At 41.6% G+C, this 25,520-nt stretch overlaps 1 protein-coding gene across 4 annotated transcripts in view; it reads left to right on the top strand.

Annotated features, from left to right (window-relative positions):
* Positions 1-25,016, top strand: part of golga4 (golgin A4) — a 27,419-nt gene extending 2,403 nt beyond the window's left edge. Inside the window, exons 2-26 of one of the 4 annotated variants that reach the window (XM_074646286.1) lie at positions 862-939; positions 2,413-2,514; positions 5,358-5,426; positions 5,536-5,862; positions 6,946-6,993; positions 7,106-7,162; positions 7,267-7,365; positions 7,894-8,041; positions 8,179-8,369; positions 9,599-9,682; positions 10,016-10,163; positions 10,445-10,623; positions 10,941-11,039; positions 11,137-11,292; positions 12,020-15,786; positions 15,909-16,030; positions 16,429-16,559; positions 17,333-17,398; positions 17,814-17,900; positions 20,227-20,247; positions 20,447-20,515; positions 20,858-20,933; positions 23,121-23,206; positions 24,078-24,164; positions 24,297-25,016. In XM_074646286.1, coding sequence (XP_074502387.1) covers positions 862-939; positions 2,413-2,514; positions 5,358-5,426; positions 5,536-5,862; positions 6,946-6,993; positions 7,106-7,162; positions 7,267-7,365; positions 7,894-8,041; positions 8,179-8,369; positions 9,599-9,682; positions 10,016-10,163; positions 10,445-10,623; positions 10,941-11,039; positions 11,137-11,292; positions 12,020-15,786; positions 15,909-16,030; positions 16,429-16,559; positions 17,333-17,398; positions 17,814-17,900; positions 20,227-20,247; positions 20,447-20,515; positions 20,858-20,933; positions 23,121-23,206; positions 24,078-24,164; positions 24,297-24,311 — 6,312 coding nt within the window. In that variant the 3' untranslated portion in view covers positions 24,312-25,016. The remainder of the gene's footprint in view (positions 1-861; positions 940-2,412; positions 2,515-5,357; positions 5,427-5,535; positions 5,863-6,945; positions 6,994-7,105; positions 7,163-7,266; positions 7,366-7,893; positions 8,042-8,178; positions 8,370-9,598; positions 9,683-10,015; positions 10,164-10,444; positions 10,624-10,940; positions 11,040-11,136; positions 11,293-12,019; positions 15,787-15,908; positions 16,031-16,428; positions 16,560-17,332; positions 17,399-17,813; positions 17,901-20,226; positions 20,248-20,446; positions 20,516-20,857; positions 20,934-23,120; positions 23,207-24,077; positions 24,165-24,296) is intronic. The other 3 variants (XM_074646290.1, XM_074646289.1, XM_074646291.1) reach the window with 3 other exon arrangements.
* Positions 25,017-25,520: the final 504 nt, after the last annotated feature.

Below are 25,520 nucleotides of genomic sequence, written 5' to 3'. Positions count from 1 at the left end.
ACCCAACATTCCCCTGTGAGCATGCAATGGTTCAACAGTAGCAAGAAAAAATCTACCTTTTAACGGGTAGAAACCTTGATAGAGATATAGAAAATAATATCAGAACACTTATATTGATAATGAAAATAGGACTAATAAATATAGTAGCAGTGGATATAATAGAATGCTAATAATAATAGCAGATATAATAATAGAAACATGTAGGGGTGACCTGAATGCTTCAAAGGTTCGACCTTATAAGTGTGTAATAATAATGTATAAATCCCCAAATAGCTCATGAAATAAGGAATAATCCCACAACATTATTCATTATTTGTAGTTATTCTCAGATGGATATTGCTGTTTGTTGTGTGTAGAGGTGCGTGTTCGTACAGTAGTGCAGCAGTGGCCCTGTCTTGGGCACTGAAAAGGTGGACATGGAGAGCTTCGAATACCTTCGAATATTTCTCACCAAAGCTTCGAAGCCCAAAAAAATGGTATTCGGGACAGCTCTAGAAACATGACTGCTACTACTAATAATAGCATCAGTGAATATAATAGAATGAAAATAATAATAGCAGTAATAATAATAGAAAAAATACTGATGATAATGATAGTAGCAGTGGGTGTCAAGCAGGGCCACGGCAACAGGTGCAACCACGATCCAGGTGTAACTCCGATCCATGGAGGCCTGAGAGACGAGAGAGCACAAAGACTCTGGGAATATATTAGGCAGTATTATAATGGTCCATCAAATTATTGTATGTCAGCGGACCAAAACCTTATCAGAATAAGAAAGATCATTGTTATGATTGTGTGTAATTTGGGGAGAGGAGGGAGGCTGTGGTTTTGATAGAGATACTATTTTATTTTTTCCAGCAGATGGGCAGTGGAGAGCGGCGCAGCAGTCAAACCCCTCCGTTTCCTCACGATGGCTCACCGTCTCCCAGTGACAGAGAGGTGAGCATGGGGTCAGCCTCTGATAGATACATGTTTATTTATCTTTGAGCTCAAACTGCAGCCCGCTGAAATGTCATGTTCTCTCCCCCAGCTTATATGCTAATTTCCAACACAGAATAATGTTTCTGTCAGTCTTGTGTTTTGTTGTGCTTAATGCTCCCACAATAACAAACCAGTCCCCCTTTTTTGATTGCTGTGCCAAGTGAAAGGAAATCAGCGACCAAGTAGTGCTTTGAGTTTTCAAAGAGTGTATGCTGCTGATGATCTGACGACACAATCTGTCCTTATGATTTCATGAGAACACATGAGCCGGAATAACATTGTTATAACTGATCTTGTAGAGCAATCAGCACTGTGATCTCATCATATACAGGTACGGTCTGTTAAGCTTTCCCTCCATTTAACTGCATGTATTATCACACGGGACAATAAAAATTGAAATTGAGATAAAATAGAGGGCTTTTAGATATTCATCTACATTATAATATGGTCTTTCATATATCATACAATATATATATATAGCTCATTTAATGACACAACACAAGTTATTTTTCTTTATTATACTGCTGCCTTCTCATTTAGATACATTAGGAAGAGCCTTTTACTGGTGGCGAGCACACCATATTTCAACACGTGTATGAATAATTGATGTATCCTTCTCTCTGTGTTTTTCTTTCTCTGTTGATTTGTTGCAATATTTCTCCCCTCCCCCCCCCCATGGATAATATGGGCAAGTTTATGCAAGACGTCTTTGATTCATTAGACCGAGGTAGACCGGTAATGATGAGGTACCGACTATGAATAAGAGATTGATGATGCAACAGCATGTTAATCTATTTTAGAGCTCGGATATGGATGTTTACAGTCTTGGCTGTTTGATCGTTAGATCTAAAAATGGGCTTAATTGCTTATTCGTGACGAATAAGTTCTATACACTTCAACACCGCAGACTGGAAGAGTGACCGTGCCCCTTTTTGCTCAGGTTTCTATACTGGACTTTCTCCCTTATCCTTTGGAGGCACATATGTGTTGTTGTAACTCGGGGCCCATCCACCTTAGAGGGTTCTTACCATCGCAGCATCTTTTTTCACCTCACAAATCTCTAACACTTTGACATCTCTGAAAGTATTTTTGCTCATCGGAGGCAGATTTAGCAGATTTTTAATAACATTATAACTGAAAAGTGTACATGCAGAGATGTCAAACTGTTATTCATAACATTAATGTTGATTGAGTGTTTCACTTTCCTGCTTTTCTCATTTTTCTTCCTATCCCATGTAGTCTCTCTCTCTCTCTATCTCTCTCTCCCTCTCTCCATCCATCTCAGTCTCTCTCGGCCAGCCTCGTCTGGGCGATCTGGCCAGACACTCCCTTCTGCGCTATTTCACACTCATGGTGTTGTTTTTCTCATTGCTCTCTGTGTTCCTCTCCTTTCCCTACCTTTCGTCCCGTTACTGCACTGACGGGGGTCAGATGCTGGCCGGGATGATAGCCGAGCCCGCTTTTCTCTCTGAGTATACTATCTTTGCTCTGGACCATTCAAAACAACCCAAAACGGCCCAGGTAGCCAGTGTGGTGAGTTTGTCCTCACTTCCTGTCTCATCTTTCTCCTCCTCCGCCTCCTCCTCCTCCTCTTGCCCCGTTCCTTCCTCCTGTCTCCGTGCCTTTGGGGAATCGGTAGAGGACTGTGGCCCAAGTAGGGACAGCTTGTTCCCTGCTCTCTGTCTCCTGTTTCCTTTGGATTTAGCAAACAAGAAGGCATCTCATATCTAGGCTAACCCTGCATCTAATGGGAGTTATGGTTTCCATTGTGGGATAGAAGCTTGTGTGCTTTCTGCCGTATGTTGGTTTATTGCCCTACCTTTCAGTTTCTTATAATCTGTCACCGAATTGAAGATTGCCCCCTTTGTCTTTAGGTATCCTTAGTTGCTTGCCTCATAGACACCCTGTTATGTTGCCTGATGGCCTTTGTCCCTTCTCCCCACAAGTCTGTTTATTTGGAGAGTTTTAAGTTTTCATTTTACAAGTTATGGGAGGCTTTTTCTTTAAAGCTGTTACGTAACTTTTCCAAATAAACAAACAGACCAGAGCACCCTTATAGATGCATCTGTGGAGCTCAAAAACTAGACGATGTGTGTGTGTTCATATGTGGAGGCAGTAAGAAGACGAGAGGAAAAACGACATTTGAAACAATTCGTCATCAAACAGATATTAAATGCATACAGTAAAAATCATTTTGCTAACATTTTTGTTTGTCTGTTTAAATGTTTGAGGTATATTTGATGTTACTGTAATGTGAAATGTTTTTTTTTTATGTAAATAGATATTTGTGTTTGGACTATTAATTAGCTGCAGTTCCTGTAATGTATATCTATTTAAAAAAACAAAATCTAATTTCAAATGCTGATTTAGGTTATTTACCCCGACCGTTTATATGTAGTACTGTTAATATTGTACAGTGATATGATTATTTTGTAATAACATTAGACACTTAAGTAGGTAAATTAATGTTTGATTGTATGCCTTACTTATTACACCTCGGCTAAATATAATTGAATTGAAAATATATAATTATATATAAACAGTTATAATACAACAGTATAATTTAGAGATCAGTGATTTATTGTAGGGCTTTTACTAATGATTATTTGCATCGTCTATTAATTCGTTGATTATTTTCTCGATTAATCGATTAGTTGTTTAGTCTATAAAATGTCAGGAAATTGGGAAAAAATGTTGATCAGTATTTCCCAAAGCCCGAGATGACGTCCTTAAATATCTTGTTTTGTCCACAACTCAAAGATATTCAGTTTACTGTCACACAGGAGGAAAGAAAACAGAAAATATTCACATTAAAGAAGCTGGAATCAGAAGATTTTGACTTTTTTGTTCTTAAAAATTACTCTAAATAATTCCCGATTTAATTTAATAGTTGACAACTGATTGATTAATCAGTGCAGCTCTAATTTATTGCTCCACAGTCTGGAGAATCTGAATGTGTTGCAGCTAGAGATACAACCGGTGTCATTGTCATGTCTTGTGATTAACCACAAATATCATAAATCCATCACAGCGTCTTTGTCACGTTCCATCTACGCCTTATTCAAACATGTCCTCACATTAACACAAATGTTTTAATCGCTCAATCCAATGACGGTAATCCCATCAAACTATCCGTTCATTCACTCATTTTGTTGGTTTTTGCATTTTTATTTTGGAAGTACGAACTTGTTTTGACAGCTATGTTTGTCATTTGTCAAGAGATTTATTCAAGGAATCTTTCTGGCTCTTGGAATAATGTTTGTGTTGGTACTTGATGAAGCCGGCAGTTGTAATTTTTTACTATTGTGAGGATTTTGGATTCAGAACCACTTTGAATATAGTCAGTCATTTGTTGTCTGTGAGAATTGGGAAGTGTTTGGACGTGCAGCACTGAAACACAGTAGATTCAGCATTCAAGTCTTGGTTTGGTGACGAGCATCTACATGGGATGACAGACACACATGGTGAAGTAGTGAAAGAAGTCAGTAAGTATTGTATGCTGTGTAAAGTTTTTAAATTTGGTCCTGTTCATTCACATAAACCTGAGTATGAAGGCAATCAAGTATCGGCTTTTTTAAATAAGGAGTTTTCTTACAATCTTCATCAATATACTCTCTAGATAGTAGCACGTACAGTTAAATTAGCCTTCATATTTATTTAGGTCCGTTGACACACATTCACACACTCATTGAAGCAAACAACTGGCCCTAAACGCAGCAGAAAATACATTTAATCATTTGGTTTTAAAGCTCACCATCCCCCACAAAAAAAAAAACTACAATGCCCATTGCTGCATAATCAGCTAAAACAGATCCTGGAAGTGACCCCCGTCTCATTAAGAACTTTTCCACAAGAAACAGGACATAAATGTTTTGCACAGTCATCCAGAGGAAGGAGTAGCTCGGAGCTGGACAAGGGAGGAGAACATTTGCTTACTGTGATCCTGCCTCTAACAAGTCAACAACTAAACCAACTAAGCTGCTAAATGTTCACTATCTTCAGTTACGACTCTCTCGTGCTCTTGTAACACAGCTGCACACGGCACTGCCAAGCATCTTTAATTCAAATACCAGCTCTCCTTCTTGACTTTTAACTGTCTGTTTGTTCTGACCTCATGGCTGTTCTGTAGTCTAGTTTTAACCCTTTTTGTTTAATGTACAGTAGAGATGCCTTCTTTTATGTATTTAACCCCTCTGTTTTTTCCAAGTTGCATGAGGGTACCCATTGCCCCTGCATTGCTCCCAGCAATACTAATATTGCTCCCTCCAGAGTAATCAGGGAGAGCCACGCTGGGTGTGGATGACTAACTGGCCACCACTAGCCACTAGTCCACTAGCGCACTTTTCCTTTCTCTCATAATGTCTTTTTATCTGCAGAGCACCCCTAAAGGACCGGCGAGATCTCCCAGAGGTAGCATCAACGGGGATGGAAGTGCTTCTCCTCACGTGCGTTTTATTACCAATCTGATCTTCATTAATGTTAATGCGAGATTTGACGTTAATGCTTTTGCACATTCTTTGTTTGAAATTAGCTTTTTATGCAATTTCTTGACAGAGAGAGGAGACGCCGTCATTTGCACAGAAGCTGCAGTTAAGAGTTCCTTCGATGGAGTCGTTGATTCGCGGTGGAGCCACTCGGGCTGAAAACCTGTTCCGCTCCCCCTCTAAAGAAAACCTGGTCCGAAGCTCGTCGCGTGAATCCCTGACGCCTTTGGGAGAAAACGACTCCCCGGGCGCCCCCACGTACGATCCCCCCTCAGACATTGAGAGTGAGGCTGAGGAGCCACCAGGAAGCGCAGAGACGCTCTCCAAAGAGCAGCTGGTGCACCGACTGCTTAGAGTGGAGAGGAGCCTGGGGAAGTACAGAGGGAAGTACTCAGAGGTGAGAGTCACACAGAAAACAGCTCCCAGAAGTTTAAAATGTATAGTTGTTCACTTGTTTAGTGTGTAGCCATAGACGTGTATAATTATAGTTACTTTGATGTAGGGTTGTCCTCGACCAAAGACATTCTTAGTCGTCTAAAGCTGGGGACAAACCAAGCTGATACCAAAGAACTAGCAGAGACGAAGGCCTCCAACTGCTCCGCCTCATGTCGCCTTTGTCTTGGACAAAAAGCTGCACTTGAACACACCGCAAAGACTACAGCCAACCGGCAGTTAGCACATATGATCTGCGCCTGCGTGCGAGGAAATAACTCCCCACACCAGCCAGCCAATCGTGGTATTCTGTGTTTGTCATTCAAAAAGGAAAACCGGAAGACCGAGGACGGTGGATATACAAGCCGTTGTTATGATACGTACATGAAACAAAGCGGCGTTTGCCGACCATTTTCACACCACTCTAACTCACCACTTAGTTTCATTCCAGATGGCCGTGTAGTTGTGAAATTATCCGTGTATTGGAATGATCAGATGAGATGAAGATGTGCAGCCTCTCTGCCCTCTTGACTTTACTCGTTGGCTTGCTTTCCTCACGTCCGTTTCTCTTCTCGTGCACCGAAGCTGAACAGCCAATCAGAGTGATTTCTCTCACCGACGGGCTCCGCCGCCGATTCAACATGATGAATCAGCCAAAAAACCTCTGACACAGGCAGACTAGACCCGACGGTGCGGGACACGCCGCAAAAACTAGGTCGACGGACGCTCAACGACGGCCCCAAATTGTCCGGCGCCAGACCGTCGGCTTGGTGTGTCGGGGCCTTAACACTCATTTTGTCAACTAATCGATTAGTTGATTTAATTGACAGATCTGTGAGTTTCTCCACAAAGAATCACACAAAAGCACCACGCTGACAAAAGAAATCTTAGCCGATAAAGACCAAAATGATTAATTCATCAACTAAGAGGAGGCAGCCCTACTTTGATGTATCCTCATGAATTATTTCCTCTTTCTTTCTTACGTTCTTTCTTCCTTTCTTTCTTTGTTTCTTCCCCTTTTACTTGCCTCCACTTCTTAACCTTACAGCTGGTTACTGCGTACCGAACAGTACAACGAGATAAAGAAAAAACACAGGTAATTTCTTATAACTACCATGTTGGTTCATATTTTATTTTTGATACGGTATTATGTTTTTCCCCAAATATGGAATATCCTGATGTTCATTTCTGCTCTCCTTCCCCCTCAGGTCATCCTCAGTTCTAGTCAAGATAAAGCTCTCCGCAGGATAGGGGAGCTGCGGGAGGTATGGCGATATGTCATGAATGTTGTTGTCTCTCTAGGTCAATATTTGTCTTCCTTCTTTGATGAAATATTTACGTGTGAGTGAACATATTGAATGATCTCTAGGAGCTTCAAATGGACCAGCAGGCAAAGAAACACCTACAAGACGAGTTTGATGCTGCGCTGGAAGAGAAAGACCAGATGATCACTGTACTCCAAACACAGGTAAGTGTTGGTACATGGATGGTTGCATTATGGATATGTTTTTTTATGTGGGGCAAAGTCCGCAGCTTTCAGGATTTACAAAGTCGGGCAGAAGTTTAGTCTTTACCTGTACAATACTTGAAAAATGTTCAAATACCGGATCAACCTACAGTCATGTGCTCATATACAGTACTTTGAATAAACATGGCTGATTAACAAAGATAGAAACCAAAGAAGTTAATAATGCTAATTTTACTGCAATGATCAATTAATAAATGTGGCAATATTTTACATTAAATCAGAGACATGATCAACTTAATTTATTTTATGTTGTGGTATATTAACTTAAACCTTAGATATTGGGTCAGTGTCCTTCATGCACTTGCAATATTTGCAACACAGTACAAATAAAAGCAAAAATGGTATTATGTATATTATAAGTTAAATGTACAAAAGGAAGTATGCATGGAATAATGCCAGATTTTGGTATTTAACCAAAGTAGTGAGATGTTTATTTCACTAACTGTGGTTTTTTGCTCTTTCTAACAGGTTGCTCTGTTGAAGAAACGAGCCAAGGTGGTCTCTGGCGCCGCTCTGCCACCTGATGGCGACGGCCCTCAATCTGAAGACGCAGATCCAGACTCGTCCACACAAAGTCCTTTGAAGGAGCACGGAGTAGAGCCTGAAGTCACTGAGGGTAAACAGATTATTTATGTATATTTGTATTTTGGTTTGAAGCAAAACATTAAGTTACTGTTTATGAGACTTTTATGAGAATCGTTTTTTTTATTTAATGTTATTTTTTTTAACCGGTGCATTTTATTTTCTGGACAGGAGAGGGCAACAGTGATCCAACCAAACTTATGGAGGCTCTGCAGAAGAGAGTGACGAGGCAGGAAAACCTGCTGCAGAAGTGCAAAGAAGTGATGCGAACACACAAGGAGCGCAGCGCCCAGCTGGGCAGCGAGAACGAAACTCTGCAGGAGCAGCTGCAGGAGAGACTGCAGGAGCTGGAGAAGATGAAGGTGGCTAACATGTGTTTAATGGCAATGATACTGGAGTGGCGACCATGGTCATACTTTCATTTTGCATCTGAGATGATATCTGCTTACACTCATCACTTAGTCAAAGTATTTTAAAAAGTAGCAGTTTCCTTCAGCCACTCACTAGAAATTGATGTGATGGTAAACTGTAATTATGAAGAGCTTTGATTAAATTGAGGCTGGCCTGAAAACAGTGTGTTTACTGTTTAGGGTAATAATGTGCTGCAAAATATCTGCCAGAGGCTTTACGGTCCACTGATAATAACTCAAATTATCTCAATGACACAGTGGATTGCTGTGGCTCTCAGAGTCCGAACATCCAAATTCTCTGGCGAAGCTCCAGGACGAGGAGGGAGTTCATGTCATATCACGCTGACATGACAAGAACCGGTGCTTTCATTGATTTCAAAACATTTTGCTTCAGTAGTATGATCGGTTTGTTCAGTTTGTTCAGCTTGTCCATCGCTGCTCTGATGTTCCGCAGCGTCTGATAACAAACGTCAGACACTGTGATAATAGACATCTCGTCAGTGTTGTCTTTTGATTGACATTTTTTTTGCCGTAAATGTTGTGTTGAATCTTCCGTCTGTTTGGGAACAGGGCCTTTCCTGTGTCGGGAAAAGCAGAGGTTAACAGGCGTTTAGCCCTCTTAAGCAGCATGAAGGCATCCTGGAACTGCTGGGCTGTGCTGTGCTCATCATCTGCCTCAGACAAATATCCCATAAAACAGACCATCTGTCTGCGATTCCAGACATTCAGCTCGGGGATTTTTGAATTTATTATTTGCAGTCTGGTTGACAGAGTATTGTATTGGCTTGTTTTTTTGTATATTTTACAGTAAAATTATACATTTAAAAAAAAAAATCAGAATTTTTGAACCTGTTAACCCAAAGGCTGCGTAGATCAAACAACACAGAAATACAGACATCCCAGCATTTCTTGTTTAGTAACCACTAGTTACACAGCAGTGCCACAGAGACACGGCTACTACACGCCACTGCTGCTGAACTGGGCTGTAATTTGGGTCGGCTTGTTGGTTTAGCTGGCCTTGTGTACACTCTCTGGTTGTTTGGCTTGTGGGTGAGGCATCCTGGGTGGTGCAGAAAACATTTTGAAGTTATCTGACCAAAAGCATATCAAATCAGAAATGGCCCTGTGTGAAGTACGAGACATTATCATTTGTAATTGTGTCAAACATTTTGTGTTTATAGGAGCTGCACACAACGGAAAAGACTAAGTTGATCACTCAGCTGCGCGATGCCAAGAACCTCATTGAGCAACTGGAGCAGGACAAGGTGAGCGAGGAGTTTTTGGGCTTTAGTCACATCTTGATTTAAGGTCCTGTATGAGACATGACATGTTTTTTTACTCTGAGTCAGACACCATGAAGCCCCATATCGTTTCCCTTAAACTTTGACCCCAGCTCTGCAGGACGGACAGCAGCTCATGAGATCTGTGTGAGGAATGCTGAAAGCACTTAAAGTCAAGAACAATTACAGACACTTGAGCTTGAGTTAGGGTGTAAAATACACAGATAGTACTTATCAAATCAAGATCAATTTTCAATGTCAATTCATTTGCTCAGAACCATACAGTTAAAAGGTTGATTATTTTTCATGGCTTTTCAGGGAATGGTCATCGCTGAGACAAAGCGCCAGATGCATGAGACTCTGGAAATGAAAGAAGACGAGGTCGCGCGGCTCCGCTCCAGGGTCCAGCAGACTACGTCCCAGAAAGAAGAATTACAGGAACAGAAAGAGAAGGCTGAGAAATCAGGTGAGTGAAATTCATCCATCCATTCATTTTCTTCCACTCATCCGGGGTCGGGTCGCGGGGGCAGCAGGCTTAGCAGGATATTCCAGACGTCCCTCTCCCCAGCAACATTTACAAGCTCTTCTTGGGGGACCCCGAGGTGTTCCCAGGCCAGATGAGATATATAATCTCCAACGTGTTTGGGGTCTACCCCGGGGCCTCTTACAACTTCTGTCAGTGTACATTTAAATATATTTCTTTGGACATGTTATTGATGTGTTTTTTTTCTTTTTTTTTCTTAAAAGCATTTGAGGAACTTGAGCGGGCGCTGGGTGTAGCTCAGAAGGCGGACGAGGCCCGAAAGCAGCTGCAGGTTCAGCTGGAGGAGCAAGTGAAAGAGGTCGAAAGGGCCAGTGAGGAAGAGAGGAGGACTCTGCAGCAGGAACTCACACGAGTCAAACAGGAGGTCGTCACCATCATGAAGGTCAGGAAGTGACGTCCGCTGCATACTCATGCATTTGTTTTCATTTCGAAGAAGTCATTAGTACATTCATATTACTGGCATTACCCCTTGAGTCGGCTATTTTGGTTGTTTCTTTGAATATGACATGTTATAGTCACTTAATAGAAGCTAAGTAGTAACATTGACTCATTGATTAGTGTTTACATGAAAAAAACGGGTTCATTTTGTTGATATTTACAATGTATGTTGTCCTGAAAACTGTCTTTGAGAACACAGAAAAGCATTATATAAATCTGATTTTTTATTATTATTATTATTATTATTATTAATGTTATTAGAGATCATCGGAGGAAACGGTCGCCAAAATGGAAAAACTCCACAATGAAGCTTTGGCTGCTAAAGAAGAAGAGATGAGTGCCAGAATCAACAAAGCTGTGGTATGTGCCAAAGGTTTTCATTTGTTTAATTTCGCAACAGAATCAAGTAAATCAGATACATTTTGATGTGACCTGCTTGTGCTGCTTGTGTATTTAGGAGCAATGCAAAGGGGAGTTTAATCAGTTAGGGAAGGAGCGGGAGCAGCAGTCCTCTCTGGCTCTGGAGGATGTAGAGTTGCAGAAGACGGCTCTGAGGAATGAAGCTGATAACAGGGTCAAAGAGATACAGCTGGAGCTGGAAGCTGCAAGAACTGTGAGTTGTTTTTAAAAAAAAAAAAAAAAAAAATTAGTTACTAGGATAATATTAGACCTATTAATTAGGGCTTACTGAACTCTTTCGGTCTAAAAATCTTTGTTCATTTCCATGTTAGTTGGTGTACAAAAGTAGCATTTATATTATTTGATTTATGTATTTAGTCAAAATACCATTTAAAATGAAATATTGTGGTGCTGCAGAGATGTCCTGGCCTACACATCATATTCTACAGACTTAAGAAAACATCTTTGTTTGGTACAGATCCTTGCAAAAATCACTCCATAATCACAAAATTATGTAAAAATGATCCTGACTTCTAATATCGCAGATCATATTGCAATTGCAACATCAGGCAAAAAAATCGCAATTAGATATTTTTTCAAAATCATTCTGACAAATTATACACACACACACACACACATAGGGAGGAGAAGATGGATTTATATAAAATCATACTACTAATGATGACTGTACCTACCTATCATTTTGAACTCATGTACATAAAATAAAGAATATATTTTTATTAATCTATTTTATTCTGTTACACAGAAATACCACATATTGAAGCTTTGAATATTTGGTGATAACGACACTGATTCAGTACAATCCCACTGTTCAAAATATTTTAATTATTGACCATTTGTTTTTATAGTTGTCTCAGTATTCTGTGAAACTGTTGTGGCGTTACAGAATGATCTAACAACCTACGTGTATGTGATTGCAGAGAGTATTGGAGCTGGAGAGCTCTCTGGAGAAGATCTCACAAGATGGATCCAGTCTGTCCCGTGAACTTTCCAGTCAGTTGGACGAGCTTAAGGCTAAACACAAAGAGCAAATCTCTGCTTTAAAGGAAAAGCACCGGGGGCAGATGGAAAAGCACAAGGGCGCCCAGCAGAACAACGCTGCCCTCGAGGAGCTCAAGGAAAAACACAGAGCTGAAGTGGAGGCTCTTCTGAAAGATAAAGAACAGCAGTTCCAAGCACACGTTGAAGACATGAACCAGAAAACTTTGGAGAAACTGGATGCAAAGCAAGCAGAGCTGGAGGCAGTTACCGCTGAACTTTCTGAGGCTTTGAAGAGTAAACAGCTTCTGGAGGAGAAGTTGGCGGCAGCAGAGGACGCTCATAGTTCAGCTCTGCAGGAACATGAGAAGAGGTTTCAGGATCACATGGAAAAGCACAATGTAGAGCTCGCAAATATCAAACAGGAGCACGAGCAGTCACTTGGAGGTGTAGAGAAATCTCTGAAGGAGGAACTTAACGCGTTGAGGATTGTTCTGACGGAAAAGGAAAAGGAAATTAAAGAACAAGTCCTGAGAGAAAAAACACTACAAGAGGAGTCATATTCCACTGTACAAACATTAAATGTCAAGGTTAAGGAGCTGGAGGAGCTGCAGCAATGTTTATCACAATCCCAGCTGGAAAGTGGGAGCCTAAAGGACTCTAATGCACAGTTAAGTAAGATGTCAGAGGATCTTGATCAATGTAAGAAGGATTTGGCCGATTTGGAGCATCAGTTGGAAGTTACAAAGAATGACTGTCAACAAAAAGAGAAGTCACTTCAAGAACTTGAGCATCAATTACAACAGACCAAAAAGGAGCTCTCGGAGCAGGAGAAGTCGTTTACTGTAGAACTGAACACTAAGCAGGAAGAGCAAACTCGCCTCAAGAAACAGCTGGATGATGAAAAGGCTGCCCAAGAGAAGAAGATGAAAAACGCCATAACTGAGCTGGAAGCTAAGCTGAAAACACAGGAGACAAAAATGGAAAAGTTTAAAAACAAGGCCAAAGAAATGCACGAGAGTTTTAAGAAAAAGCTTCAGCAGAATGAGGAAAACATGAAGAAGGAGCTCGCAAAGAAGGAGAAAGAGCTTCAGCAGACGGAGCAGCAAGTTCAAGAGAAAATTGTCGAGATGGCCCAGAAAAGTTCCCAAGGCCTCAGCAGTACAGTGTCAGAGCTGCAGGCTAACCATAAGGAGGAAGTGGGGAAGCTACACGACACACACAAGCATGAGGTCGAGGAGCTGGAGCACCGTTGGCAGGAGAAGTTAGGACAGCAGGAGGAAGAGTTAACGGAGAAACACTCACACATACTACAGGAGAAGGCTCAGGAGCTGGAGGAAATGTCTCAGCGGCTCAGCAGAGGCAAAGAGGAAAACGAGCAAGCGTCGTGCGATATAAAGGATTTAAAGGAGGACCTGGTAATCCGAGAAACCACCGTGCAGAAGCTGCAGGAAGAGCTTAACGAAGCAGCGGTCAAACTCGAAAGTTTGTCTCAGGGCGGAGCGTTGATCAAACAGCAAATGGAGTCAGTGGAGAGGAACCTCAATCAGGCTCTGAACGAGAGAAACTCCCTCCAAGACAAGCTCAACACGATGAAGGAAGAGAGCAGAGAGAAGTTCAAGACCTTGTCGGGAAAGTTGAAGGAAGCAGAGAAGCAGCGAAAAGCACTGGAAGGGTCCAGATGTAAGGAAAGCGAGGAGTTGCAGAATAAATGTGAGGAAAGTGCCGTTCAGCTGCGAGCCAAGGAAGCAGAGTTCAATCAGCAGTTAACGGTGATCAGAAACCAAATGGAGCATCACTGTAAGGAGGTTCTGGCTAAAGTGGAGTTTGGATCTGATGAACTCTGTCAGAGAGTTGAATGTAGGTTGAAAGAGCTGAAAGACAGACTGCTCTGTAGCCAGAAAAAGGTAGTGAATCTCAAAAACGTCATCCTCACTAAAGCAGATAGAATTCGCACTTTAGAGGAGAATCTCCGCCAGCAGCTGGAGGAGAATAAAAATCTATGCATTTCATTAGAACAGATGACTGCTCAGGTAAACGCTCACACGGAGCACGTCAAAGCCTTAACGCTCGAGAAAGAGAATCATTCTCAGTCTCAAGCTCTAAAAATCGAGGAGCTGAGCGAAGCAAACAGGCTCATAACGGAAAGCGTGAAAACAAACGAGGTGCACATCAGTAACCTGGAAAGCGTCGCCAGCGACCTGAAAAATCAGCTATCGAGTAGCATAAAAGAGAAGGAGGAAGCCATAAATCAGCTGAGAGAGAGACAACAGGCTGCTGCTCAAATGGAGGAGAACATTGAGAGATTAGAGCAGGAGAGGAAGTCTGTGTTAGAGCAGGCAGACGCACTCAGGATCAGTCTGTCTGAGAATGAAAAGAAGACGGAGACGAAGCTCACCCAGAATGACAACACTATCACGTCTCTGCAGACCAGGCTCGGCGAGCTGGAGCGTGAAATCTCCGAAAAGAACGAAGCCCTTCAAAGGCTGACGGCAAGTATCGACAATCAGTCCATCAGCAAGTCCGAGATGGACCAGGCGTTGAGCGAGAAGGAGCAGAAGGTCAGCGGGCTCACCTCGGCGCTGGAGAGTAGCATCGGTCGACTCGGTGAGCTTCAGGAGCAATTGGCCTTAAAGACGAGCGAGTGCGAACAACTCACGGCCGACCTCAAACAGCAGCACAGCATCAGGGACGATGAGAAGAGAGAGTTGGTGGAGCAGCTGCAGCAGACCCAGATACAGTGCACCCAGAACGGTAATTTGGAGCAGGAGATGGTGGAAAAGCTCCGCTCCCTCGAGGAAGACAACCAAAAGTGTCGACACAAGCTTGAAAGTCAAAGGGAGGAATTTGAAAGGACGAAAGAGGAGATCATCAAGAGCAAAGAGGAGAGTCTGAAGGCGGCCGAGGAGAAGCTATCCGCAGAGAGCGCTCGTAAAGTATCGGAGCTGAAGAAGAAAGCCGAGCAGAAAATCGGTCAGATTAAGAAACAGCTAACCTCGCAGCTCGAGGAGAAAGAGCAAGCGATCAAGGCTCTTCAGACCGGCCTGGAGGAAATCAAGAGCAATGAGGTGTCTGGCAAACAACAAGCAGAAACACTGGAGGAGAAATCAAAAACACTCGAGGAAGCGCTCGTCAAGCTCAAGGAGGAGAAGGAGAAAGAAATTGAACAGATTCTGAGTAATGAGAGGCTCGAGAAAGAAAAGTCTTTAGAGGAAGTGAAAAGCTTGTATGAAGAGAAGCTGTCCTCACTTCAGAGAGATGCAGCACAACAAGGGGAGCTCAAAGAAACTGAATCAGCGCTGCACGAAATCAAGGAAAAGCTAAAAGAAGCAGAAGAGCAGATTGGAAACCTGCTCGCAGAAATAAAGCACCTGAAAGAAGAAATTAGTGAGAAGGATGCCCAGCTTGATGAACAGCAGGCGACCATGAAGCAGGTACAAAATCAACCAGAACTTGAGGCCGAGGTGAAGGTGGAACGTAGCAGCGTGCAGCAAACCGAGATGGAAAACCACTCTCCGATGCAAGAAGTGGACGGCGATTCTCTGGAGTCTCTGAAGAGCAATCTGAGTCAGGTGAAGAACGAGAAAGAGAAAATCCACAAGGACTTCGTCAGGCTGCAGAAAGACATGCGAGTACTGAGGAAGGAGCACGATCACGACCTGGAGTACATGAAGAAAGAGCTGTTGGAGGAGAATGAGAAAAATCTGAAGTAAGTTTATGATGTCAAGTTGATAATGAGAATCTATAATGAAAAGGTTGCAAGTGTTTAAACACGTGCTTGTGGTGTCTTTACTAACTTTACTACATTTCCTCTGCTATCTGTTCTAATAGACTGGAGCTGGAGGATGCGGAGATGAAGCACAACTCTACCATCAAGCAGCTAATGAGGGAGTTCAACACACAGATGGCTTTGAGAGAGAGGGAACTTGATTCAGCGGTGAAGGAGACCATTGGTGAGGAGGGAGAAAATAGTTAAGAGATTCACTGCTGTGTTGTAAAGCACGGGAAATAAGCGATCGAGATCATTCTCTTTTGTTTTGGTGAAATCATTTCGGTACACGTCTGTTTTTTAGGCAACCAAAAAATGGAAACTCAAAGCGAATGTGATTTGACTTTCATGTACAACGGTAGGGGGGAATAACTACATGGAAACATGATTTTAATCTCGACACTGGGTGGAACAAAAATTAAGGGCTCATTTCATTTGGAAAGTCTGAGTTGCCGTGTTCCCCTTGTTTCCTCTACGGTTAAATCGTGTGACATTCCAGATGGGAAGTGTGACTGAGCGGTTTGGAATATATAAATGTTTTTATGTGCTAACTCTGGCTTCTTTCCCTTTCCTCGAACACAGCGAAGGCCCAGACTGTAGAGGAAGAGCTCATCACTAGCCATCGTGAAGAAGCCAGTCAGCTGAGAAAGGCGATTGGCCAGAAGGAGGATGATTTGCACAGAACTGTTCAGAAATATGAAGAGGTTATACAGGTACTCTAAAACGATGACGCTGACAAAACATTTTTCCTAAAACAAGACCCCATTTTATACAGTAGGTTTACCGTGGAAAGGAAATGAACCCTCCATTTGGAAGCTCTCACTGCACTAGTTGGCAGCTTCCTCAGTAAGGAGTAACGTACAGCGAGCCGGTCATTGTTTTGAAATAAACCCCGACAGGGCGATTCGATGGACCACTGACGCAAAGCAGTGCATCGCCCAGAAGGGTTTTATTTCACGACAATGACCGGCTTGCTGTACATTATCCCGCTTATTACACGGCTACTTGCTTAAGAAATCAATCATTTTACACAAAAATCCGACATCAGAAGAGCTAGATGGATCCCGAATTGAGGAAATTCTTGTGTTACAGCAGCAGGTTATCCAGGTTCCCAACCTTTTTTCTCAGACATTGCCAACCGGATGAACTCGAGTACCCCTTCACTGACACCAACTCCAAATGTGTTTATTTCAATTTAGCATAAACTGATATTATTTAACTATTTCAATCATACATCTATCACTTTAAACTAACTGTTTCAACTTCTTTGCTCACTTGCTAACTAGTTTTCGAACATTCTTGATCACAACATTGTTCAGGTGGTTTACAAAGTGGCGTTCGGGCACCTCCAGGGAAGGTGGTTAGGGGGTGCCCAGCAAAAAGGGGATTCATAATTATAATTATTTTCACTATAATTCCATCTATAAGTAACACAATAACAGAATGAATGACTATTTTAATCATGGTTTTTATACACTTTCTGTAGAAAACCATCTCAAAGCAAAAATCCTATCAGATGGGGGACCCTGGGACAAAATCTTCTCAAATAGGGGTACGTGGTCTAATTTGTGTCAGTTTAGGGGTCCTTGATGTGAAGAAGTTTGGGAACCACTATTATAGCTGACTTAATGTGAATATATATTTTTAATCAAATCATCAATTCCACTACTTCACAATCTGTCTAAATATCTTCCCTGAGTGAACCACCGGTCTAAAAAAACATCACTTAATCATCAATGAACGCCTGCTGAATGATATGTACTGTAAGTGGAAACCGGTCATATGATTACTTAAGAACAGTCAGCGTCTGGTATAACATCGTCTCTCTTACTGTCTCCAAACGAAATGAAGGGTGGGCAGTCTGCAATAAGGCATTGATTAGACCGACATACTTGAGTTGTGATGCTCGGATGAAACATAGGAAATGACTCAGCCTTTGTTCTTTCTTTTTCCCTTTTCACTTTCAGAGTCGAGAGGAGGAGATGGGAGACAGAGTGTGGCAGGTTCAGAAAGAACTGGAGGAGTTGCAAGCAAAGGGCCTCGACACCACTGAGGTACAAACATTTCTGACCCACTGTACGTATTCACCTGGTCACACATCTGTGATCGGTGTCAGAAATGGTTGATGTATCGGGAACACTTTTCACAGATGTAGAAAATCCTACCTGCAGCCATTAAAGTCCATTATATACGAGACTGGAGGTTTAAATTAAATCTGTATAGTGATTCTGTTGAAATCATCAGCCATTGTGAAGTCACTTTACGATGACTGCATGAAATAACAATGGCTGTATGAATCACTTTTTTTCAGCTCCTTCTCCTCCTCGGGGGGAAAAAAGTCTGTCTGATGGAAGCATTACTAGTTTTGAATGACAACCTAATCCAGACGCCTTTTTGTGTCCGTACCTCGAGGCCTTTTTGAGATACCTTTTTTTATTATTTAAAAGTTCACATCCAGGTTAACAGACTTGGCAGATATCGGTTATCTTTTCCTTTGTCTTGCTTTCGTAATTGAAGGATTCCGCCTGAAAAGCCCAGGGACAATTTGCTCACATACTTTGCTCTGATCAGCCTCTCGCTCCAGTCGTGTGGCTGCTCTCCAAAAGCGCGCCGGATGCCGTGAAGCTCGTTTGAATCACTCAGGAATGTTCCCCTTCGGAAAACAGAGATTGCGGGGCAGCAGCCAGCCTCGATCCCTGTTCTCAATTATCATCATACGAGGTGATTCTCCGCCTTAGATTTATACCACAGCAATACTCGCAGGCAAGATGTGCGTACTGGAGAGGGGCCAGGTAGGACAAAAGTACTCCAGGGAGACATTTTACCCAGGTGTTGAGGTGCCATGAGACCCCTTGCGCTGATTCTTCTACCTTGTCCAGATGCACACAAACACAAAGAATTACGCTGCTCTCTCTGCTGCATGTTTCCCTGGTGAGGTAATAACTTTATGGGTGGATTGTATGGGTTCATGCTCAGGGAGGCCTTTCCTTACTACGGGCCTCACAAACCATTATTCATTTAGACAGTGGGTCAGTGTGTCTCTCCATAGAGACAGCACACCAAACACTCTTTATGAAGTCCAGTTTAGACTGTCTGTGCAGACTAAACTGGGTCTGAACAGGCCTTTTAATTGTACTGTGCATTTAAAAGATAAAGCAGGTGCTATTCTATCATTTTATTGTCAAAAAATACAATTTAAAACCAAAACCAACAATGTGTTGGTCCATTTCTTAGACCTTTCTGACTTCTTCCACCTGTATGTGGCTCCCAAAACGGGTCTCCAAACTATATGGTTTCATTTAAAAAAAAAAAAAAAAAAAAGCTAAATAATTTCCTCAAACAGCTGGGCACTGCAGCTTTTAGAGAACATTACTCAAACCGGACTAAATTGCCTATTTGTTGGTATTTTCAGCGATGGATTAATACAGATTTGGTGCTCTAACTAGCAATTATTGTGTCTGTGGGGTTGATTCAAAATAAACTACAGTGCTAACATGTTGATCTTCATTAAGGAACATGTCATCCTGTGCTACGAAGTGCCTCATTAATGTGTTTTTAATAGTTTTATGGACAACAATGGCGCTTTGTGGAACAGAGGAATAAGCTACATCAGGCTTTGGATGCACAATACTTTAACACAATATGTTAAAGGACCAATGTGTAACATTTCTGGGGATCTACCGGCAGAAATTGATGTTAAAGTATGTTTTCTTTAGTGTATAATCATCTGAAAATAAGAATTGTTGTGTTTTCGTTACCTTAGAATTAGCTGTTAATATCTACATAGGGATCGGGTCCTCTTCACGGAGTCCGCCATACTGCGCCTCCATGTTTTTACAGTAGCACAGAACGGACAAACCAAACTCTGATAACTTTTCCTGTTTGGGCCGGAGTCGATAACGTCACTCGCTACTTTTCCTGCCGCTCTCTCTCTCTCTCTTGCTTCACCACTCACTTCCCACCTCTGCTCCAAATGACCTACGCTACTCTTACAAGAAATGGCTCTAGAGAGGGACGTTAGTGTTTTTGCGTCAGCCACCGTAGCTCTTCTACATGCTTGACACACGGACAGGCTTCAGTTGGTTGCATTCTGCAACCTCACCGCTAGATACCGCCAGATCCTACACATTGCTCCTTGAACACAATACTTGCTAGTGGGAACAACCTGTTGTTGATTTAGTTTTTTTAAATAGGATTTATTGACAATAACAAAAATATAGAATATCAGTAGACTTATCCTTTAAAGATAAACTGCACTGTTTATTTAATCATTATTACGCCATAACTGACTGAATGTATGTATTAATATTATAACTATCTTTTTTATTCTATTGTTAACATACAGTATCTTCCATTTTTTCCTTCTTTATTTGGGCACAGATGAGCGCAGAAGAGCTACAGGTATGTTACTAGGATCCATATCATTCCAGTCCATTACCACTGTAAAACAATTGTTTGATTAAGAAAACATGCATCACTGATAGACAGTACTGTATGTGTCTATCAGTGATGCATGTTTTCTTTGTGCATTGCATTACTTGTTCGCCCAGAAAGCTTCCACTTCTCACTAACATTAATGCTGTGTCCTTCTCTACCTCAGGCTCAGCTGGCCGAGAAGACGACGTTGCTGAGCGAGGCTCGGCTGAAGGAGCAGGGCTTTGTTGAGAGAGTGAGTGTCGGGCGAATCCCATGCAGCGTATTCCCAGGATTCTGTGGCCCCGAGCAAGAGGAGCTACTGCTCTCCTGCTGCATCAACTTAATTACAAAGCACATCTGTTTACATTTGGTTTAACCCTATAAACAATCACAGCAACGCCTCCCACAGTTTTTCTCACACACGTCGTCATTCTCACAAACATCCCCCCGAGGATGCTCCCCAAAATGCTGTGATAATGTCCCATAGAACCATTAGGCTAATGCATAGAATGAACCCACTGGGGTCAAACTTAACCTTTTCTTAAATGATTAATCTGTGCATGCGTGTGTGTGTGTGTGTGTTTCTCCACGGTAGATTCACTCGCTTGAGGACAAGATTAAATGTTTCCACCGAACCACTGTTGTAACTCACCTCGGGAGCACATTCAAAGGTAATGTTAACACCATGAATCACTTAGTTCTGCTTCTTGAGCCAATTTCCCTTTAGCTCAGCACCACAACGATGCCATGCAAAATGCTTAAACACCGTGCAATATCATGGGAAACATACACATAACATACACTACAGTAAATACACCTGCAGCATAAGATCACTTTTTTTGTCTAATAGGGATTTTTAACACTTAACACAAGATTATTACTCGGCTTTGTTGAATATTTGATTCCGATTGGTCAATTACGGTGTTCTATGGTCTGTTATTTCGTTATAGTAGACTGTTGCTATGTATAACAGACCGTTGCCATGGACACACTTCTGATCTCAGACTCTGCCGGACCATTTTTGTGTCAAATTATTGATTTCTTAAGTAAGTAGCCGTGTAATAAACGGGATAATGTACAGCTAGCGGGTCATTGTTGTGTAATAAACTCCTTCAGGGCGTCGGGGTCGCATCGCCCTGTCAGGGTTTATTTCACAACAACAACTGGCTCGCTGTACATTATCACTTATACATTTATATGAATTGTATAGATATTGTCACCATAGCCTAGCTGCTCTGTAGGATCTCAGAGTTGGTGTTTTCACGTCATGGATTCAGAGATGGAACAAGAGATGCAGATCCTGAGAAGTGTGTGGGTGTGTGGTCTAGTTGAACTATGCTTTGAGGACATTTTAGCTAACTAAGCGTGATTTTTAAGGGTTACTGGTTAGCTGCGGTTATAATTAAGGTTTCGGTTAAGGTTAGACTAGAGTAAGGGTTAGGGCTAGACATATACGCATTGTGGTTACGGTAAGCCTCTGGGTGCTGACTGCAGGTCAATGCCGTATCCCCAAGTATATCATAAACTGAGCGTGGTGTGTGAGAGAGCGAGAGATGGGGCAGATTGAGTGAATTCGACCCTCCTCTTCGAGCTTCCCTGCTGGTGTAATAAAGAGAATCTGCTGTCAGAAGGGGGCGGGGGGGGGGGCGGTGAAGAAGCCATCCTTGGATTTAATGGGTTTTGCAGATTTTTGGTCTTAACGTTTCCCACACAGACTTCTCAAATCCTCTACTTCCAATACACATGCAATACCTGTTTTTCCTTTTGGATTACTTACAGTAGTGAAAGCGTCTTCTTCCTCTCATTATGAATCTGTTGAGCCCACTTAAATCACAGAGCTTTGGTTTCAGGTAGAAAGGGCTGATCAGAGGGCTGTTTATATGTGGGATGGGATGGTAGGCTCCACTGGGGCAACAAGGGGTCAGGAGGACAAAGGCTCTGGGATTTATTGGTGATCCATTACTCCAGACAAGAGATCAAAGAGTTGTTTGCACTTCTTCTCTATCACCTTTTCCCGTCCTCTAATCCCACAAACCCTCTCTCGGTGCATCTGTGTCGTCCAAATGATTATTCCAGATAAGCGGAGAGCGAGTGGGTGTTGTTCCATATTAAAAGACCTGATGGAGGATATTTCAGTGGTAGAAGCAGCAGTAGTAGTCTTAAGTGTTACCAGCCCTGTCCATGCTGCAACACAGTTTCCCATTCAGAGCTTTTTTAGAGGGATAATGGCGTTATAGCTTTGGGCGTGGAAGTAAAACGTTCATTCTCTGAGTCTTGTGGTATTAATGCGCTCATGCTGAGCCTCGCTCCATTCTTTCCTGTGCTTACAGTTGGTGCTTAATTTGAACTGATACCTGTGCAGAAAGTGGCTCTGTTTATATACAGTATGGTTGCTAACACAAACATGATGCTGTGAGTTGTCAGAATTCAGCTGTAGAGTATTTGACAGTGACAGGCATTGTTGTATGCTAGTCTTAAAAACTAGACAAGAAACATTTTGTTTTTAGAAGTGAATCCTGATTTAGATCTTATAGTAATGCTTTATTTATGTATTTGTGTTTTACTATATTTAAGCAGAAAGTCTCTTGAGTTACATCATCTTTTTATACCAGAAAGACCTGTCCAAAATGCTACTTAAACTTAAGCTTAAAAACATATTCACATATATGTAGCACAGTAACAGTACCAGAGAGGCATGAAAGAGAGAGAAGCTATCTAACTATCTAAATCAGTTACATTCTTCATTAAATATTATTTGAATATGTCAGCTGATTATTACAGTTTTACCCGAGTATGCATTATTGTGTGGCTGACCAGGTGTCGGGTGATTAAATGGCTGTTTGTGCTTGTTTTCACAGAACCGGTATACAACAGCAGCGAACCTACTGAGAATGAGTACCTGAGGAAGGTGTTGTTTGAATACATGATGGGACGGGAAACAAAAGTATGCTTTTTTTATACTTACAGTATTATACTTTTAAAAAAAAATATTGTTTGTATGCTTAAATTTTATAGTTTTTTAGTTCCTATTTGCCCTGAATAGGATAAGCGGTTACAGATAATAGATGGATGGATATTTCGATGTGCATTTGCATCAATCCAAGGCTATTTAAATCATAATTCTGCTGTTTTTCATGTTGCAAATGGTTACATCTACGTCATATCTTAAAATGTGACACAGCAGTGTTTGCTTTGGAAAGAACCACTGATTTTTTAATCTTTTTTTTTAAGTTGAAAGGAGATCATTTAAAACCATTGCACTGAAATAATAACTAATGATATTGGAGAGTCAGTCCATCCCATTTTATGCGCGGTATACCCAATGACCTCCGCCCGCCAAACACAAAAACCGTGAGACCGTTTAGGACGCCATATAAAAGTCATGTTGTGTCCAGTTTTCTTGGGTGAAATTAACAGTGATGTCCCTAATTAACAGTGCTGTTGACACGGTCCTAAAGTCAGCAGGATTGTCCCAGCAGCTCCTTCAGCAAACAGTTAGTCTTTATGGCAACATGGCGGACCACCCCAGTGCCGAGGATGTCCCCCAGGCTGCCTGCTAGCACATACATCTTGCATGACGCAGATTTGCCATTTAAAGTCATGCTGGCCTTGTTTAGTGTTAGTTGGGTGGTTAGGTTTCCTACACAGCGGCCCTGTTTCTGATTATCCCACGTGTTTATGGGGAAATGCATGCTCCCTGGCAGATCGGCCTGGAGTTGATTTTTATTTTTGTCTTGTTGGGCTTTAATTATCAAAGAACAAGCTCGATTAGTTTGAATCAATTCATCATTCATATATTTGCTCCTCATCCACAGACGATGGCCAAAGTGATTACATCCATGCTCAAGTTTCCTCCAGACCAAGCGCAAAAGGTTTTGGACAAAGAGGACTTGAAACCAGTTGTAAGCATCTATTTGACCTGCTGAAGATACTTTCATGACCTCAGTCCTCTTGCAGTTAAAACATATGATATAAAATACGTCATTGATGAGTGCACGATTAATTGAATTCCTTCAATATCTGTCCCTCCACAGCCTTGGCTACGATGAGCGTGATGTGAATGATTCAGGTATTTATGAATGAAGATCTGCTGCTGCTGCTGCTGCTGCTGCTGAAGGGGAAGACTGCCATGGATTTGATTAAGCCCTTCTTTCTGCATTTCTTGTATTTTTATGTGTGTTTGTACGTGTGTTTGAGCACACACTGGGGCATAAGTGTGAGTGTGTGAGTGCGTGCGTGTGGTGCAGTATGCGTGAACATATCTAAAGGTATCTAAAGGTATGAGGGAATTAGAGAGTATGCCAGAAACACCAATCTTCCACAAATCTAGTTTTACTCTGAAATTAAGTTTGTTAATTTATACGTTTTAGATGAAGTGAAATTGTTTCTGTTTTATTTTAGAAATGTGTTTATACAGATTGGCTTGTGCAATAAATTATATCATTATCATGTTATTGATGCTGACAGGTGATTTATAGGGTACTGTGTTGTGCTGTTGTCTGAATCACTTCCTCTGTAAAACTGTAAACAACCCTTTAACTGTGCACTCGCACCATGTTAAGATATACCGGCCCTCTGGACCTTGTTTGTGTAACACAGCTTTTCTATGCTTTATATTTTGTCACTACACTGACATAGCGTCACAAAAAACACAAAAACTGTAAATTGTATAATGATAATTAAGACTGTACTATAGGGCACTATATGACTTGCTATACATTTTCAGACTAACAAATAAAATCTTATTTACAGAACATCTTTTGTCACTCCTTTCTCCTTATTACATGTTAAATCCAATAGCTTATCTCATTACCTGGTTTAGCCTGTCTGTATGATAACAACTTGTTGATGTAGACACACGTGGAATGCAGACATCACAACAAATCTGGGTTTTAAAGATCCTGTTGGTAGTGGGTCACATACTTCAGCAAACCTTTTGTTTGACTTGTATTTCTTTCCTCCACAACAAACATGCAGTTTTCCATATGAAGGAGGACACATACAGGTATTGGACCATGGAAAACCTAATTTAAAGCTAGATTTGGTCATCTTTAAAAACATTCTTGCTATATTTGTTTAAATTGTCTTTACATCTAAAAAAAACAACTTAAAAACGTTATTACCTTTGTCATATACAGGTACAAAAATTTGACCTCTGCATTTAACCCAGTGGTTCCCAAACCTTTTCTGCAACCCATCCTTTGCATTTCAGAGCAGTGGGCTGTTGTGAAGTGCCCGGGAAGCAACTTGGGGTTCAG

The sequence above is a fragment of the Sebastes fasciatus genome, chromosome 9 (assembly GCF_043250625.1).
Source record: "Sebastes fasciatus isolate fSebFas1 chromosome 9, fSebFas1.pri, whole genome shotgun sequence".
Taxonomy (NCBI): Eukaryota; Metazoa; Chordata; class Actinopteri; order Perciformes; family Sebastidae; genus Sebastes; species Sebastes fasciatus.
Note: the sequence above shows the minus strand (reverse complement) of the source record. Positions and strands in the feature narration are given on the sequence as shown.